This window comes from Staurois parvus, unplaced genomic scaffold (genome assembly GCF_062004578.1).
Source record: "Staurois parvus isolate SC_StPar_1 unplaced genomic scaffold, SC_StPar_1.0 ptg000709l, whole genome shotgun sequence".
In the NCBI taxonomy this organism is placed as follows: domain Eukaryota; kingdom Metazoa; phylum Chordata; class Amphibia; order Anura; family Ranidae; genus Staurois; species Staurois parvus.
In genome coordinates this window covers 1,275,054-1,290,644 of record NW_028318505.1, presented here as the reverse complement: position 1 = coordinate 1,290,644, position 15,591 = coordinate 1,275,054, and the positions used below count along the sequence as shown (strand labels likewise).

The 15,591-nt window shown below is 44.3% G+C and overlaps 1 protein-coding gene across 2 annotated transcripts in view; it reads right to left on the bottom strand.

The window, feature by feature from the left end:
* Positions 1–15,591, bottom strand: part of PGM1 (phosphoglucomutase 1) — an 88,211-nt gene that overhangs the window by 29,927 nt on the left and 42,693 nt on the right. For both annotated transcript variants that reach the window (XM_089653388.1, XM_089653389.1), the window contains exons 2-5: positions 11,595–11,757; positions 9,572–9,718; positions 5,787–5,912; positions 641–831 (exon numbers count right to left, since the gene is read on the bottom strand). In XM_089653388.1, the coding sequence (XP_089509514.1) occupies positions 641–831; positions 5,787–5,912; positions 9,572–9,718; positions 11,595–11,757 (627 nt within the window). The remainder of the gene's footprint in view (positions 1–640; positions 832–5,786; positions 5,913–9,571; positions 9,719–11,594; positions 11,758–15,591) is intronic.

Genomic DNA, 15,591 nt, shown 5'->3' with positions numbered 1-15,591 from the left:
TATAGTTAAAATATTTAAAAACAAAAAAACTTTCCATTTTGGTTTCAGTTTTGATTTTAAAATGCGAATAAAATGCAATTATATATTTAAAACAATATTAAAAAAATAAATAAAAACATTCCATTTTGGTTTCAGTTTTCAGCCAAATGCATCCTGAATTTTTTGGTTTCGGTCCAGAATTTTCATTTCGGTGCACCACTAATGGATACCTTATGATATGTAGAATTATTATTATGCAGGATTTATATAGCCCAGCAGTTTTTACAGAGCTTTACATTACACAGGGAGGAAATACAGTTACAATAAAACTCAATACAAGAGGCTTAGGAGGGGCCCTGTTCCTGGGAGCTTACAATCTAATAGGGAGATAATATACAGTAGACTTGCATGGTCTCTCCTGGCAGCCCCCGACAGGGAAGGGTATATAGCTGGCTGGCAGCACCATCCAACTTCTCTCTGGGCTATAACATGGTCCGGTCAGATGGACTGCATCTGTGCACCACAAACCAAAAACCCCATTTAATTCATTCAATTTCTATATTTTCTGGCTTTTAGGTTGAAAGTTTGTGTGCCTGGATTTCAGCTTAAAAAAAAAAAAAAAATAAAAATACTATCCCTAGTACCATGCACCTGACCTTACCCCATCACCATCGAACGCTGCCCCAAAGTCGTGCTCCCCCGTCTTCATTGTGTCCACCAGCTCCGATGCGTAGGTCAGGTTGGGGTCAGGGTGGTGCCCTCCAAAATCCTCCAGCGGGATGCAATTGACAGCAGAATTGGCCGGGGCCCCAAGCTCCTCGCACAGGATCTTCTTTACATACGGCCCAACCACTGAGGAACAGAAACAGAAACATCATGGGGCAGCTGAGCCTTGCAGCGGGGGGATCCAGACATTTTTTTTTTTATGAGCAGCCCAAAAAGGTTATCTTTTGGAAAACATTTGTTATATTAGGGTTTAGAAAAATTAATAAAAGTAGAAGAATAGAATATAGCCAACAAAATAATCAGAGGAACCCTGAAGAGAGATTCCAACGCGTTTCAGGGGCTTTACAAGGCTGCCTTCAGGGCTATTAAAAAACTATATCCGGACTTGTGAAGCTATCCTCCTCCTCCTATTTTTCTGGGATGTGGATCCTAAAGCACCTACAGGTTCCACTATACCAGAGAGAAGCCGGCCATTAACCCCTTCACACCTAAGGGTAAAACAAATCTTAATGCCTAAGTAAAATTTTACAACGTTGACATCTGTTAGTAAACCCGTACATATCACCACAACTACTTTATACATCCAGGTGAATTATACCGCATATTTTTCAGGATAAATTGGGCTTTCATTTGGTGGTAAATGGTAATGGGTATCCAGTGATTTTTTATGATATCAAAACTGGCTCCAAATAGTAAAAAAAAAACCTTTTTTTTTTAAATTTAGCTGTGTGTTTCTTGTTACTACCATAACCTACCACCAAAGAACAACCCAAAATATATTCCCCAGCTCTTGACAATCTCAGGGATACCATATATGTGTATGTTATTTGTTTGCACCCACAATACAGCCCAGAAACAATAGTGTGCATTTGTTTTTTTTTACCTAAAACACTCAATGCCAATTAAGAAAAAAAAAAAAACCACTGACCTTTGACCCTGACCCAAACACTAACCCTGGCACTGAAGTAGATCAAACCTTAATCTAGGTATTTTTTCTTTATCTTTAATTTTATTTTTTTTACTTATTAATTTTTATTTATTTTTATTATTTTATTACAAACAGTTGTTTTTTTTCTCTCTGCAAGGAGAGAGAGACAGACAGACAGAGAGAGACAGAGAGAGAGGCAGAGAGAGAGAGAGAGGGGGGGGGAGAGGGGGGGAGAGAGAGGGGGGGAGAGAGAGGGGGGGAGAGAGAGGGGGGGAGAGGGGGGAGAGACAGAGAGAGGGGGGGGGAGCGGGGGAGGAGAGGGGGGGAGGGAGACAGAGAGGGAGAGGGAGTGGGGGGATGAGAGGGAGCGGGGGGAGGAGAGGGAGAGGGATCGGGGGGAGGAGAGAGAGAGAGGGATCGGGGGGAGGAGAGAGAGAGAGGGATCGGGGGGGAGAGAGAGAGAGGGATCGGGGGGAGGAGAGAGAGAGAGGGAGCGGGGGGAGGAGAGAGAGAGGGAGCGGGGGGAGGAGAGAGAGGGGGAGCGGGGGGAGGAGAGAGAGAGAGGGAGCGGGGGGAGGAGAGAGAGAGAGGGAGCGGGGGGAGGAGAGAGAGAGAGGGAGCGGGGGGAGGAGAGAGGGGGAGAGGGAGAGGGAGCGGGGGGGAGAGGGAGAGAGGGACCAGGGGGGGAGAGGGAGAGAGGGACCAGGGGGGGAGAGGGAGCGGTGGGAGGAGAGGGAGAGAGAGAGGGAGCAGGGGGAGGAGAGAGAGAGCGCGGGGGAGAGAGAGGGGAGAGGGGGGGAGAGAGAGGGGGGAGAGAGAGGGAGGAGAGAGGGGGGAGAGAGGGAGAGGGGGGAGAGAGGGAGAGGGGGGGGAGAGAGAGGGGGGAGGGAGAGAGAGGGGGGAGGGAGAGAGAGGGGGAGGGAGAGAGAGGGGGAGGGAGAGAGAGGGGGAGGGAGAGAGAGGGGGAGGGAGAGAGGGGGGGGGGGAGAGAGAGGGGGGGGGGGAGGGAGAGAGAGGGGGAGGGAGAGAGGGGGGAGGGAGAGAGGGGGGAGGGAGAGAGAGGAGGGAGAGAGAGGAGGGAGAGATACAATATATCTCTCGCCTCCAATCAGAGAGAAAAGAAAACCATGGGGGGAGAGAGAGGGGGGAGAGATGGAGGGAGAGAGGGGGGGGAGGGAGAGAGGGGGGGGGGGAGAGAGGGGGGGGAGGGAGAGAGGGGGGGAGGGAGAGAGAGGGGGGAGGGAGAGAGAGGGGGGAGGGAGAGAGAGGGGGGAGGGAGAGAGAGGGGGAGGGAGAGAGGGGGGAGGGAGAGAGGGGGGAGGGAGAGAGGGGGGAGGGAGGGAGAGAGAGGAGGGAGAGAGGGGGGAGGGAGAGAGAGGAGGGAGAGAGGGAGAGATACAATATATCTCTCGCCTCCAATCAGAGAGAAAAGAAAACCATGGGGGGCGGGCTTCACAGTGACTGATCACTGTGAGAGCCAATCAGAGAATATCACAGCGATCATGTGACCCGGAATAGGGAGTCCTGATCATTCGAACGGGACCCGGTGCTCTCAGTGTCACCCCGATCCTTGTGCTGGGAGCGTGCAGTGTGGCGCGCTCCCAGCACAAAGACAGGTACGTAAATATACGGGTCCACGGAAAAAAGCCCCGTTCTGTGAGGCCACATATTTGTGTGACATCGGCGTCAAGGAGTTAAGCCTAGTTAAGCCTAAGGCTGGCCATAGAAGGGCCGTTTATCGGCCGATAAACAGAAAATGCTGCCACCAATGTCCATGAAAAACGGATTTTCCAGCATGACTAATAAAAATAAATGAGAAGATCCGCGAAAAATGGCCGACGGGCTGGCCCCACTAACGGTGTGAATTTCTGACGATTTTTCAAGTGGACGAAAATTCGGCCAATAAACGACCCATCTATGGCCTACTTAACTAGGGCAACCAGATCCCAGCAGGGGATCATTGTCCCTGATAAAGAAAAACCCAATGGCTGTTCTGACTCTTCCACACTCTAATGCCGGCCATACACGGTTCGAATTCCGAACGATTTTCGTACAAAAATTGGACCTAAGAATAATCGGCTGATTTTTGCTCTGTTAGTGGGACAATGGCATCAGCTGATTTTCGTGGTTCCTCCCCATTTCGTTTATTGGGCATGCTGCAAAATTCATTGAAAGCAACCGATTTTCAAAATCATTGGTGGCACCATCGGACTACAGAACGAACGACATTTCGTTCGATTTTCGGACGAAAAATCGTTCGGAATTCAAACCATGTATGGCCTGCATAAGGCCTCATGTACACTGCTGCTCATAGACATGAATTTGGGAGCTTTTGGCGTTTTTTTTTGCTGAAGCCCCTGAACTCAACTCAATAAAAGCCTGTGTGTCCATGTACAAGTAGGTCTTTAGCAGAGTTTAGGAGCAGCAGAGCATAGAGACAGCTAAACGTCCCTCTCCTGAGCGCAGAATGATCGTGTTCAGCAGAGAAATGTTTTCACCCAAAACCGCGTGCAAACGCGTTTAACCACTTCCAGTCCGGACACTTTCACCCCCTTCCAGTCCAGGCCAATTTCCAGCTTTCAGCGCTATCACACTTTGAATGACAATTGCGCGGTCATGCAACACTGTACCTATATGGATTTTTAATCATTTTTTGGAGACAGATAAAACTTTATTTTGGTGGTATTTAGTCACCACTGGGATTTTTTTTTTTTTTTTGCTATGTAAATGAAAGCCCAAAAATTTTGAAAAAAAAAGTGATTTTCTTATAAAATTTTGCAAATAAATAGTATTTCATTATAAATCTTGGCCAAAATTTAATCCGTTATCTTTTTAGTAAAAAAAAAAAAAAAATAACCCAAAATTAGTTTAACCAAAATTTATAATTTTTAAACTTTTTTTATATTAATGTTTTTTTTTTTATGGATACGGATTTTTTAGCATTTTTTTTTTAAACAGATAAAGCTTTATTTTGGTGGTATTTATTCACCACTGGGATTTTTATTTTTTTTTTGCTATATAAATGAAAAAGTCCAAAAATGTTGAAAAAAAAAAAAAGTATTTTTCTTATAAAATTTTGCAAATAAATAATCTTTCTTCATAAATCTTGACCAAAATTTTTTTGGTTATCTTTTTAGTTAAAAAAAAAATAACCCAAATTAGTTTATAACCAACAAATATAATTTTTCAACAGTTTTTTTTTACATTTTTATATTATTATTTATGCTTTTTTTTTTACATACTGTCACCCTAGCAGTACAGTGTCACCATGGTGACACTGTACTACTTGTGGGGGGTGATGAAGATTTTTTTTTTACACCGATTGCTTTCACACCCATAAAGGCTGTAAATGCAATCATTTCTCCTTCTCTCCATTGAGATATACTGTGTGAGCTGTGATTGGCCACAGCTAGTACAAGGCTGTTGTGAATAGTCCTGTACCATGTGATCTCTGTGATCATTCACAGATTTCACACGTAGTAAGCAATGATGGCAGAAGTGACATCTTGCTTACTACTCTGCTTGTGATCACTGATTGTCCAATTAGTGATCACATGATCGGGACCTCACATAGAGGTCCCATACAGTGATGTATCCGGAGGACGCAGCGGGCACCGGATCGCGGTGCAGCGCACTCCCAGGGAGCGTGCACAGCCTATAAATGCGGGCGCCGTTTATGAACGGCGACCCACACCTGCACTGCTCCCATCTGCCGTTTATATACACGGGCCGTACGGGAAGTGGTTGAACGCTTCCCGTCCGGCCCGTGTTGGGCATTTATTCATGTCAATGGAAAGCACCCCGGCCAATCAAATGAACAAACGTCCAAGCACTAAACACATTATCGTGTGGAAATGCATTTTTTTCCGCGTTTAGCGTTTTTTCCGCTGCCAGGAGAGCCCAATGTCTAGGGGATTTCATTCATTTCATTTCAAAATTTATTCAGTTCTCTTTTTAGTGAAAAAAAAAAAAATAACCCAAATTAGTTTATAACCAAAAATTATCATTTTTCAACATTTTTTTTACATTTTTATATTGTTTTTTTTTTAAACAAACTGTCACTGTGAGGCCGAAAACTAAGAAAATAAATGGCTAGAGATAGTGTTTAATTCATACAGAATACGTTAGGAGTTCTCCATCCCAGACAGGTTACCTCCATGCATGGCGTCGATCCGGATTTTCAGCCGGTTCTGTCCTGAAAGCAGTTCTTTTAAGGCACTGAAGTCGAAGATATTCCTCAGCATGTTTCCATAGGCCTCCACCGAATCCACGATCTCAACTGTGAAAGAGCACAAAAGAAAAGAGATCATATCTGGTGATCCTGCCATAAAGGTCCTTCTTCAGGCATTTCCTGCTATAGGGTGACAACGCTCCGTCTCCCAACTCTGCTCCTGCGTTGTTATCCCGTTACATGAGAATTCCATAGGGACTATAAGTGGCACATTTCATAGTCATGGTCCACCGTTGTCACCACTAGACGTGTGCACTTTGCTTTGTGGTGAATCAAAATTCTGACAAAATTTTCATTATTCAGATGTATCCAAATTTCTGAATCACAATAGTAACAATTCTAATAAAAAAATTATTTGGAATTTGAATTGGAAACATATGCAATAAATACAGTAAGGTATAAAAGTGAAATAAGGTGTTTTTTTTTTTTACTTAGGCTGCTTTATAATATATAATAGAACAGAAAAGAATAGACTAAAATAAAAGAGAACAGAATAAAAAACAAAAAGAGAACAGAACAATGCAGAATAGAATAGAAAATAAAATAAAAGAATAGAATAGAAAAAGAACAGAATTGAATAGAGCAGAATAGAGAAAAATAAAACAGATTAGAATACAATAAAACAGAATAGAATGGAACATAAAGTAAAATAATAGAACAGAATAGAATAAAAATAAAACAGACTAGAATAGAAAATAAAATTGGAACAGAATACAACAGAAGATAAAAGAATAGAAAAGAAGAAAACCGAATAGAATGGAATAGAAAATAAAAGAATAGAAAAAGAACAGAATTGAATAGAGTAGAATAGAGAAAAATAAAATAGATTAGAATACAATAAAACAGAATAGAATGGAACAGAAAATAAAAGAATAGAATCGAAAATAGAATAGTATGTAAAATAAAATAGAAAAATATAAAACAGAATAGAATGAAACCGAAAGTAAAAGAATAGAACAGAATAAAAATAGAACAGATTAGAATAGAAAATAAAAATGGAACAGAATACAACAGAAAATAAAAGAATAGAAAAGAAGAAAACAGAATAGCATGGAACAGAAAATAAAAATAGAATAGAAAATAAAAGAATAGAAAAAGAACAGAATTGAATAGAATAGAGAAAAATAAAATAGATTAGAATAGAATAAAACAGAATAGAATGGAACAGAAAATAAAAGAATATAACAATTAGACCAGAATAAAAAATAAAAATGGAACAGAATAAAACAGAAAATAAAAGAATAGAAAAGAAGAAAACAGAGTACAATGGAACAGAAAATAAAAGAACAAAAAATAAAAATAGAAAAAAAAATAGAATAGATTAGAATAGAATAAAGTAGAACAAATATAGCTTTCTTCCGAATTTCGAAGCGATTTGAAAATAACATATATACAAAACAAATTCCGAAAATGAATCATTCTAACATGCCAGACCGCAGACACCATCCACCGACGTAACAGATGTGTGCCGTGGCAGAAAAGGCGTGCTTTACTGCTCACACGCCACGTAGACGCATCCTGGTTGCACGCTCTAAGGACAGTGACCGAGTCAGTCCGGACACTTTCCCCCCCTTCCAGTCCAGGCCAATTTTCAGCTTTCAGCGCTTTCACACTTTGAATGACAATTGCGCGGTCATGCAACTCTGTACCCATATGAATTTTTAATCATTTGTTTGAGACAGATAAAGCTTTATTTTGGTGGTATTTATTCACCACTGGGATTTTTATTTTTTTGCTATGTAAATGAAAGTCCAAAAATTTTGAAAAAAAGTTTCTTATAAAATTTTGCAAATAAATAATATTTCATTATAAATCTTGGCCAAAATGTATTCCGTTATCTTTTTAGTAAAAAAAAAAAAAAAATAACCCAAATTAGTTTATAACCAAAAATTATAATTTTTAAACTTTTTAAATTTTTTTATATTAAAATTTTTTTATTTTTTTTTTTACATACTGTCACCCTAGCAGTACAGTGGTCACCATGGTGACACTGTACTAATTGTGGGGGGTGATGAAGATTTTTTTTCTTCTTTTTTTTTTTACACCGATTGCTTTCACACCCATAAAGGCTGTAAAAGCAATCATTTCTCCTTCTCTCTGGCTGCATTCTTGCAGCCATTGAGAACTTCTGTGTGAGCTGTGATTGGCCACAGCTTGTCACATGGTACAAAGCTGTTGTGAACAGCCCTGTACCATGTGACCTCTGTGATCATTCACAGATTTCACACGCAGAGGTCCCGTACAGCGATCGGTGTTCCACTGTGTCCGGAGAAGTGACATCTTGCTTACTACTCTGCATGTGATCACTGATTGGCCAATCAGTGATCACATGATCGGGACCTTGCACAGAGGTCTCGTACAGCGATCGTTGTTCTGCTGTGTCCGGAGGACACAGCGGGCACCGGATCGCGGTGCTGCGTGCTCCCAGGGAGCGCCCACAGCCTATAAATGCGGGTGCTATTTATGAACAACAACCCGCCCCTTTATGTACATGGGCCGGACGGGAAGTGGTTGAACGCTAGCCGCATTTAGCGCTTGGGCGTTTATTCATGTCAAGGGAAAATACCTGGGCCAATGAAATGAATAAACGTCCAAGTGCTAAACGCATTATCGTGTGTAAACGTGTTTTTTCCGCTGCCAGGAGAGCCCAACTCTAGGGGATTTCATTTGTACGTGAGGCCGGCAACAACGAAAATAAATGGCTAGAGATAATTTTTAATTCATAGAGAACATGTTAGGAGTTTTCCGTCACAGACAGGTTACCTCCATGCATGGCGTCGATCCGGATTTTCAGCCGGTTCTGTCCTGAAAGCAGTTCTTTTAAGGCACTGAAGTCAAAGATATTCCTCAGCCTAAAGGCTGTAAAAGCAATCATTTCTCCTTCTCTCTAGCTGCATTCTTGCAGCCATTGAGAAATACTGTGTGAGCTGTGATTGGTCACAGCTTGTCACATGGTACAAAGCAGTTGTGAATAGCCCTGTACCATGTGACCTCTGTGATCATTCACAGATTTCACACGTAGTAAGCAATGATGTCACAAGTGACATCTTGCTTATTACTCTGCATGTGATCACCGATTGGCCAATCAGTGATCACATGATCGGGACCTCGTACAGAGGTCCCGTACAGCGATCGGTGTTCCACTGTGTCCGGAGAAGTGACATCTTGCTTACTACTCTGCATGTGATCACTGATTGGCCAATCAGTGATCACATGATCGGGACCTCGCACAGAGGTCCTGTCCGACGATCCGTGTTCCACTGTGTCAGGAGGACACAGCGGGCACCGGATCGCGGTGCTGCGCGCTTCCAGGGAGCACGCAAAAGCAGGGAGCGGGAGGCCGTTTACAAACAGACACCCGCCCCGGCACTGCCACCATCTGGCCGTTTATATACAACGGACGAACAGGAAGTGGTTAATGATCAGAAGCCGGCAGCAGCGGCTCCCAATCACATGACCACTGTGACAGCCAGTCACCGCGGTCATGTGATCATGCAGTCCACCCCCTGGGCATAAAGATGCTGGTAAAGCTGTCAGTCCTCATGCATGTACACTGGATGCTTTAAAAACGCAGATAGCGCGAGCTGTATAAAGTTGCATTAAAAACAATAAAAATGCAACCAAATACCACAGAAAGAAAGCTCTATTTGTGGGAAAAAAGGACGCAAATTTCATTTGGGTGACGCAAAACATGGAGGCGCCGTTACCGGTAAATGGCTTGAACTTGTTCTCCAGATCGAACTGTTGTCTGCCGATAGTCGATAAGTCCACCTTCAGGTCTGGGCAGATGGCGTACTCCTCGATGGTTTTGCTGAGCTGGAAGATCTTGTCTGTGATGGCTTCGGGGGCCGGCCCTGCCACACACACGGAGGGACGTTTAACCAACAAAACAATAGAAAACAAATCAAATCATTCACATAATTTGGCATCCATTGCCGTCTCTCATGGTGGAACGAAAAAAGAAATCGAGAGGTACGGAGGATGCAACAAGTATTCGTTCTGAAGGATTGAGAAACCAGATCTATTCAGGGAGCGGACGTGTTGTGGAGAGGACCCTCATAAAACAATCATCTCCTCCAATAGAGGAGCGAAAAACATAAAAAAGTTCAAATGGTTTCATTGTCCATCAAATAATCGCTTAGAACATCCTATGCGCTCCGGGCCCAAATCTCTCCTTCATCGGGGCTCAAAGACTAACTCAAGGCTTAGATGGACCTTTACATCGACCTTTACATCGATCGTATAGAACAAAGCACAATTGTGCAGCACAGGCCAGGATCAGCGGAGACCACAAATGTTTATAGCAGGGGTCTCCAAACGTTCTAAATAAAAAGGCCGGTTTACTGTCCTTCAGACTTTAGGGAGGCCGGACTGTGGTCATTGGGAGCAAAAAAAATCACTGGCATCGGTTGGAGTTAAAAAATACCCCATCTTTGGTGTCAGTGAACCTCATTGTTGGCGTCATTTTTGGAATTGTTGCCCGTCATTGGTGTCATTGGGCCCCATTGTTGGTGTCAGTGGAATGAACTGTGTCCGATCATTGGTGTCGTTGGGCCCCAATGTTGGTGTCAGTGGGAGGAACTGTGTCCGATCATTGGTGTCGTTGGGCCCCAATGTTGGTGTCAGTGGGAGGAACTGTGCCCCCACCATTGGTGTAAATGGTAGGTATTGTGTCCCATCGCTGGTGTCATTGGTAGGAATTGTGCCCCAGCATTGGTGTCATTGGGCCCCATTGTTGGGGTCAGTGGAATGAATTGTGCCCCATCATTGGTGTTGTTGGGCCCCAATGTTGGTGTCAGTGGGAAGAACTGTGCCCCACCATTGGTGTAAATAGTAGGTATTGTGCCCCATTGCTGGTGTCATTGGTAAGAATTGTGCCCCATCATTGGTGTCATTGGAGGAATTGTGCCCCATTATTGGGCCCCACTGTTGGTGTCATGGGGCCCCATTGCTGGTATCACTGGGAAGAAATGTGCCCCATCATTTTTATCACTGGAGAAATTGTGCCCCATCAATAGTGTCATTGTGAGAAATTGTGCCCCATTAAATGATTGGTGTCATCATTGGGCCCCGTTGTTGAGGTCAGTAGAATGAACTGCGTCCCATCATTGGTGTCGTTGTCATTGGTGTCACTGCCCAGCCCCCACTTTGGACTTTTCCCCCACTCTTGGCAATTTAGAGAGACTCCCTATGGGCAGCACAGTGGCTAAATGGTTAGCACTTCCGCCTGGCAGTACTCGGGTCGCTGGTTCAAATCCCAACCACGGCACCTCCTGCCTGGAGTTTGCATGTCCTGCCTGTGTGTGTTTCCTCCAGGTCGATCTGCACATCAGATGTTCCCTGATGTCTACACACAGTGGCTAAATGGTTAGCACTTCCGTCTGGCAGCACTAGGGTTGTTGGTTTGAATCCCAACCACGGCACCACCTTCCTGGAGTTTGCATGTTCTCCCTGTGCCTGCATGGGTTTCCTCGGGGTATTCCGGTTTCCTCCCACACTCCAAAGACATGCTGGTAGGTGAATTGGCTCCTGTCTAAATTGTCCCTAGTATGTGTATGTATGAATGTGAGTTAGGGACCTTAGATTGTACACCCCTTGAGGGTTAGGGACTGATGTGAATGTACAATATATATGTAAAGTGCTGTGTACATTGACAGCGCTATATAAGTACCTGAAATAAATAAATAAAATAAATAAATCAATGTACAGAGCAGAAGGAGACCGACTGACCGCCATTAGAAGTGTTGAATTTAATTCCGAAGTCTCCATTGGGACCGCCGGGGTTGTGGCTGGCGGTCAAGATGATGCCGCCGATTGCTTTGATCTTACGGATGACGCAGGACACGGCCGGGGTGGAGAGGATGCCGTTCTGTCCGATGACTAGTCGGCCAATCTAAAAGAAGAAATACATTAAAAAAACATTTTTTTTTTTTTTTTTTTTTTTTTAGAAAAAAAAAAAATGTTTTACATTCTTTAAATTGATCATCGAGCCGACAGTAACAGATCGACTTTACTATAGAAACATACAAATGCTTAATTCTTTCCAGCATTCAGCTACTTAAAGGGGAACTCAAGTCAGAACGTTTAAAAGTCGATGTAATCCCAATCACTAAAATCTCATAGAATCCCTCCACTGGCCTCCACTCAGTGTCCTCCATCCCTCTCTGCCAATCCCTCCACTGGCCTCCACTCAGTGTCCTCCACCCCTCTCTGCCAATCCCTCCACCCCTCTCTGCCAATCCCTCCACTGGCCTCCACCCCTCTCTGCCAATCCCTCCACTGGCCTCCACCCCTCTCTGCCAATCCCTCCATCCCTCTCTGCCAATCCCTCCACCCCTCTCTGCCAATCCCTCCACTGGCCTCCATTCAGTGTCCTCCATCCCTCTCTGCTAATCCCTCCACCCCTCTCTGCCAATCCCTCCACTGGCCTCCATCCTTCTCTGCCAATCCCTCCACTGGCCTCCATTCAGTGTCCTCCATTCCTCTCTGCCAATCCCTCCACTGGCCTCCATTCAGTGTCCTCCACCCCTCTCTGCCAATCCCTCCACCCCTCTCTGCCAATCCCTCCACTGACCTCCACTCAGTGTCCACCCCTCTCTGCCAATCCCTCCACTGGCCTCCACCCCTCTCTGCCAATCCCTCCACCCCTCTCTACCAATCCCTCCACTGGCCTCCATTCAGTGTCCTCCATCCCTCTCTGCCAATCCCTCCACTGGCCTCCATTCAGTGTCCTCCACCCCTCTCTGCCAATCCCTCCACTGGCCTCCATTCAGTGTCCTCCACCCCTCTCTGCCAATCCCTCCACTGGCCTCCACTCAGTGTCCTCCATCCCTCTCTGCCAATCCCTCCACTGGCCTCCACTCAGTGTCCTCCATCCCTCTCTGCCAATCCCTCCACTGGCCTCCACTCAGTGTCCTCCATTCCTCTCTGCCAATCCCTCCACTGGCCTCCACTCAGTGTCCTCCATTCCTCTCTGCCAATCCCTCCACTGGCCTCCACTAAGTGTCCTCCACCCCTCTCTGCCAATCCCTCCACTGGCCTCCACTCAGTGTCCTCCACCCCTCTCTGCCAATCCCTCCACTGGCTTCCCATTGCCCAACAGATAAAATTCAAAACATTAATACCATATAAAGCCATTTATAACTCCGCCCCAAATTACATCACCGATCTTGTCTCCAAATATCACCCAAACTGTACTCTCCGCTCCTCGCACGACCTCCTGCTCTCTAGCTCCCTTGTCTCCTCCTCCCATGCTCGTCTCCAAGACTTCTCCAGAGTTTCCCCCATCCTCTAGAACCTTCTACCCCAATTTATCAGACTATCGCCTACTCTGCTCACTTTTAGACGATCTTCGAAAACCTCTCTCTTCAGGGAAGCCTATCCTGCCCTCAGCTAATAATGGAATCTTCTATTCCTCCAACCAGTCCATCCCCCACAGTTATTACCTTTTGTACCACTAGCCCCTCCTTCCTAGATTGTAAGCTCCCAGGATCAGGGCCCTCCTATCCCTCTTGTATTGAACTGTATTGTTGCTGTATTGTCTCCCGTTATATTGTAAAGCGCTGAGCAAACTGTTGGTGCGATATAAATCCTGTATAATAATAATAATAATAATGGCAGTTTTTCATTTTGGGTAGAGTAAGTCCAGGTTCACGCCTATGCAGATTGTGCTTGAGCCGTTTCTGCATTACGTTTTTGCCGCGTTTTTAATGTGTTTTTTTTTCTTGCTGCTAGGCAGATTTAAAAAACACAAAATGCATCAAAAATGCGGCAAAAAAAAACACAGCAAAAACGCAATACACGCTTTTCTGCATCGAAGTCTACAACCAAAAACGCAACTTTTTGCGTTCAAAGCCCCTGACCCTTTCTAAAAAACGCACTGGGTGAAAACGGGGGCAGCATAGTGGCTAAATGATTAGCACTTCCGCCTGGCAGTACTCGGGTCCTAGGTTCAAATCCCAGCATGTTCTCCCTGTGCCTGCGTGGGTTTCCTCCGGGTACTCCGGTTTCCTCCCACACTCCAAAGACATGCTGGCAGGTGAATTGGCTCCTGTCTAAATTGGCCCTAGTATGTGTATGTATGAATGTGAGTTAGGAACCTTAGATTGTACACCCCTTGAGGGTTAGGGACTGATGTGAATGTACAATATATATGTAAAGTGCTGTGTAAATTGACGGCGCTATATAAGTACCTGAAATAAATAAAAAAAACTTTTTTTTTTTTAAATAATAAAATAAATAAAATACGGAGCTGTGAACCTGTCCCATAGGAAATCATGTGAAATGGACTCATTTCTGCAAAACGCACCGGAAAACGCTTAGGTGTGAACCTGGGATAAGGGAGCGTTGTAACCCCCGTCAGCCTGTCATCCTTGCCCCATTGGGGAGATTTCCCTTCACTTCCTGTCCCATAGCCAAAACAGGGAGTGAGAGGAAATCCTTCCAAAGCGAGGGAATCCCTGGGTGTCACCAGAACTAGCATCCCCATTGGAGGATTCCCCCTCTATTCCTGTTATGGGAACAAATGTAGGATTTTCTTTCACTTTCACTTTCAGGGAGAACGGTAAAACAGGACAAATAAGAGGATGAATCCCCCCAAACAGAGGCAACAGACAGCAATTAAAGAATTGTAAAAAGTCATAAAAAAGGCGCCACATGGATGGTCACGGGGTCCAGAAGGGTTCGTTATATTAAGTGAATGATGGAAAAAGAGAGCCAATAGGATTTGGGGGTTGCAAGGATCCTGCTTCAGAGAATTCAGAGAGTTAAAAACGTAACCGGACTGGAAGATCGAAGGAATAAATAACTCTTCCTTTATTTGTCCCGGTGACTATTGTCGTCTCAAGTAATGAGAAACGCAACACTTTGAGGGCCAGTTCACGCCATAGAAACGCGTTCCGGATGCGTTTGTGCATGCGCGTTTTTTGGCGCATTCCGGATTATTCTTTCCCCTCTCTTTTTCTTCAATTTAAATAGGGACATGTGCGTTCCAGTGTGGTTTTGCTGCGTTCCAGCTGCATTTTACCGCGTTTCAGTACAGTTCGGTGCAGAAAAAAAAAAAAAAAAAAAAACGCAGCCTGTTCTACTTTTTTTTTTTCTGCATCCGGAACACCCTGGAACGGCAAGCACTGATGTGAACTATGACATTGACCACCATATCACCTACAGAAAACAGCAACTGAAACGCATGTCGTGTGAACTGGCCCTTAGCGTCGTCAGAAAAAGACATAATGGGGCACCTGTTGCTTCAACAACTTAGAGAATTTCCACTCACTTTGCAGAAATTTCTTCCAACTTCCTGTCACAGACAGGAAATGAAGGGAAATCTCCCCTATGGAACAGATGTCGAAAATGGGGTTTACATGGAGTTTTATCACTTTGCTTCTCTATTCAAACAAAAAGTTGTTTTTTTTGTTTTTTTTTACCCGATCAAAGATGATCAGTTGATAAAACACCAATGAATGCAGTTATATATTCTTGAATTCAAGTTTTAGCTTCGCATATAGATATGAAAAAGAATTATAGGAGGAAGAAAATTTAAAAAATAATATATCTAATCTGTTCAGTCACTTGAACATCAGGTATATGAATACAAAGATGAATCCCTCCTAGATTGTAAGCTGGAAAGAGCAGGGCCCTCGAACCCCTCGTGTATTGTATTGTTACTGTACTGTCTCATGTTCTGTCCCCCTCGCTACTGTACAGCGCTGAGCACACCCATTGGCGC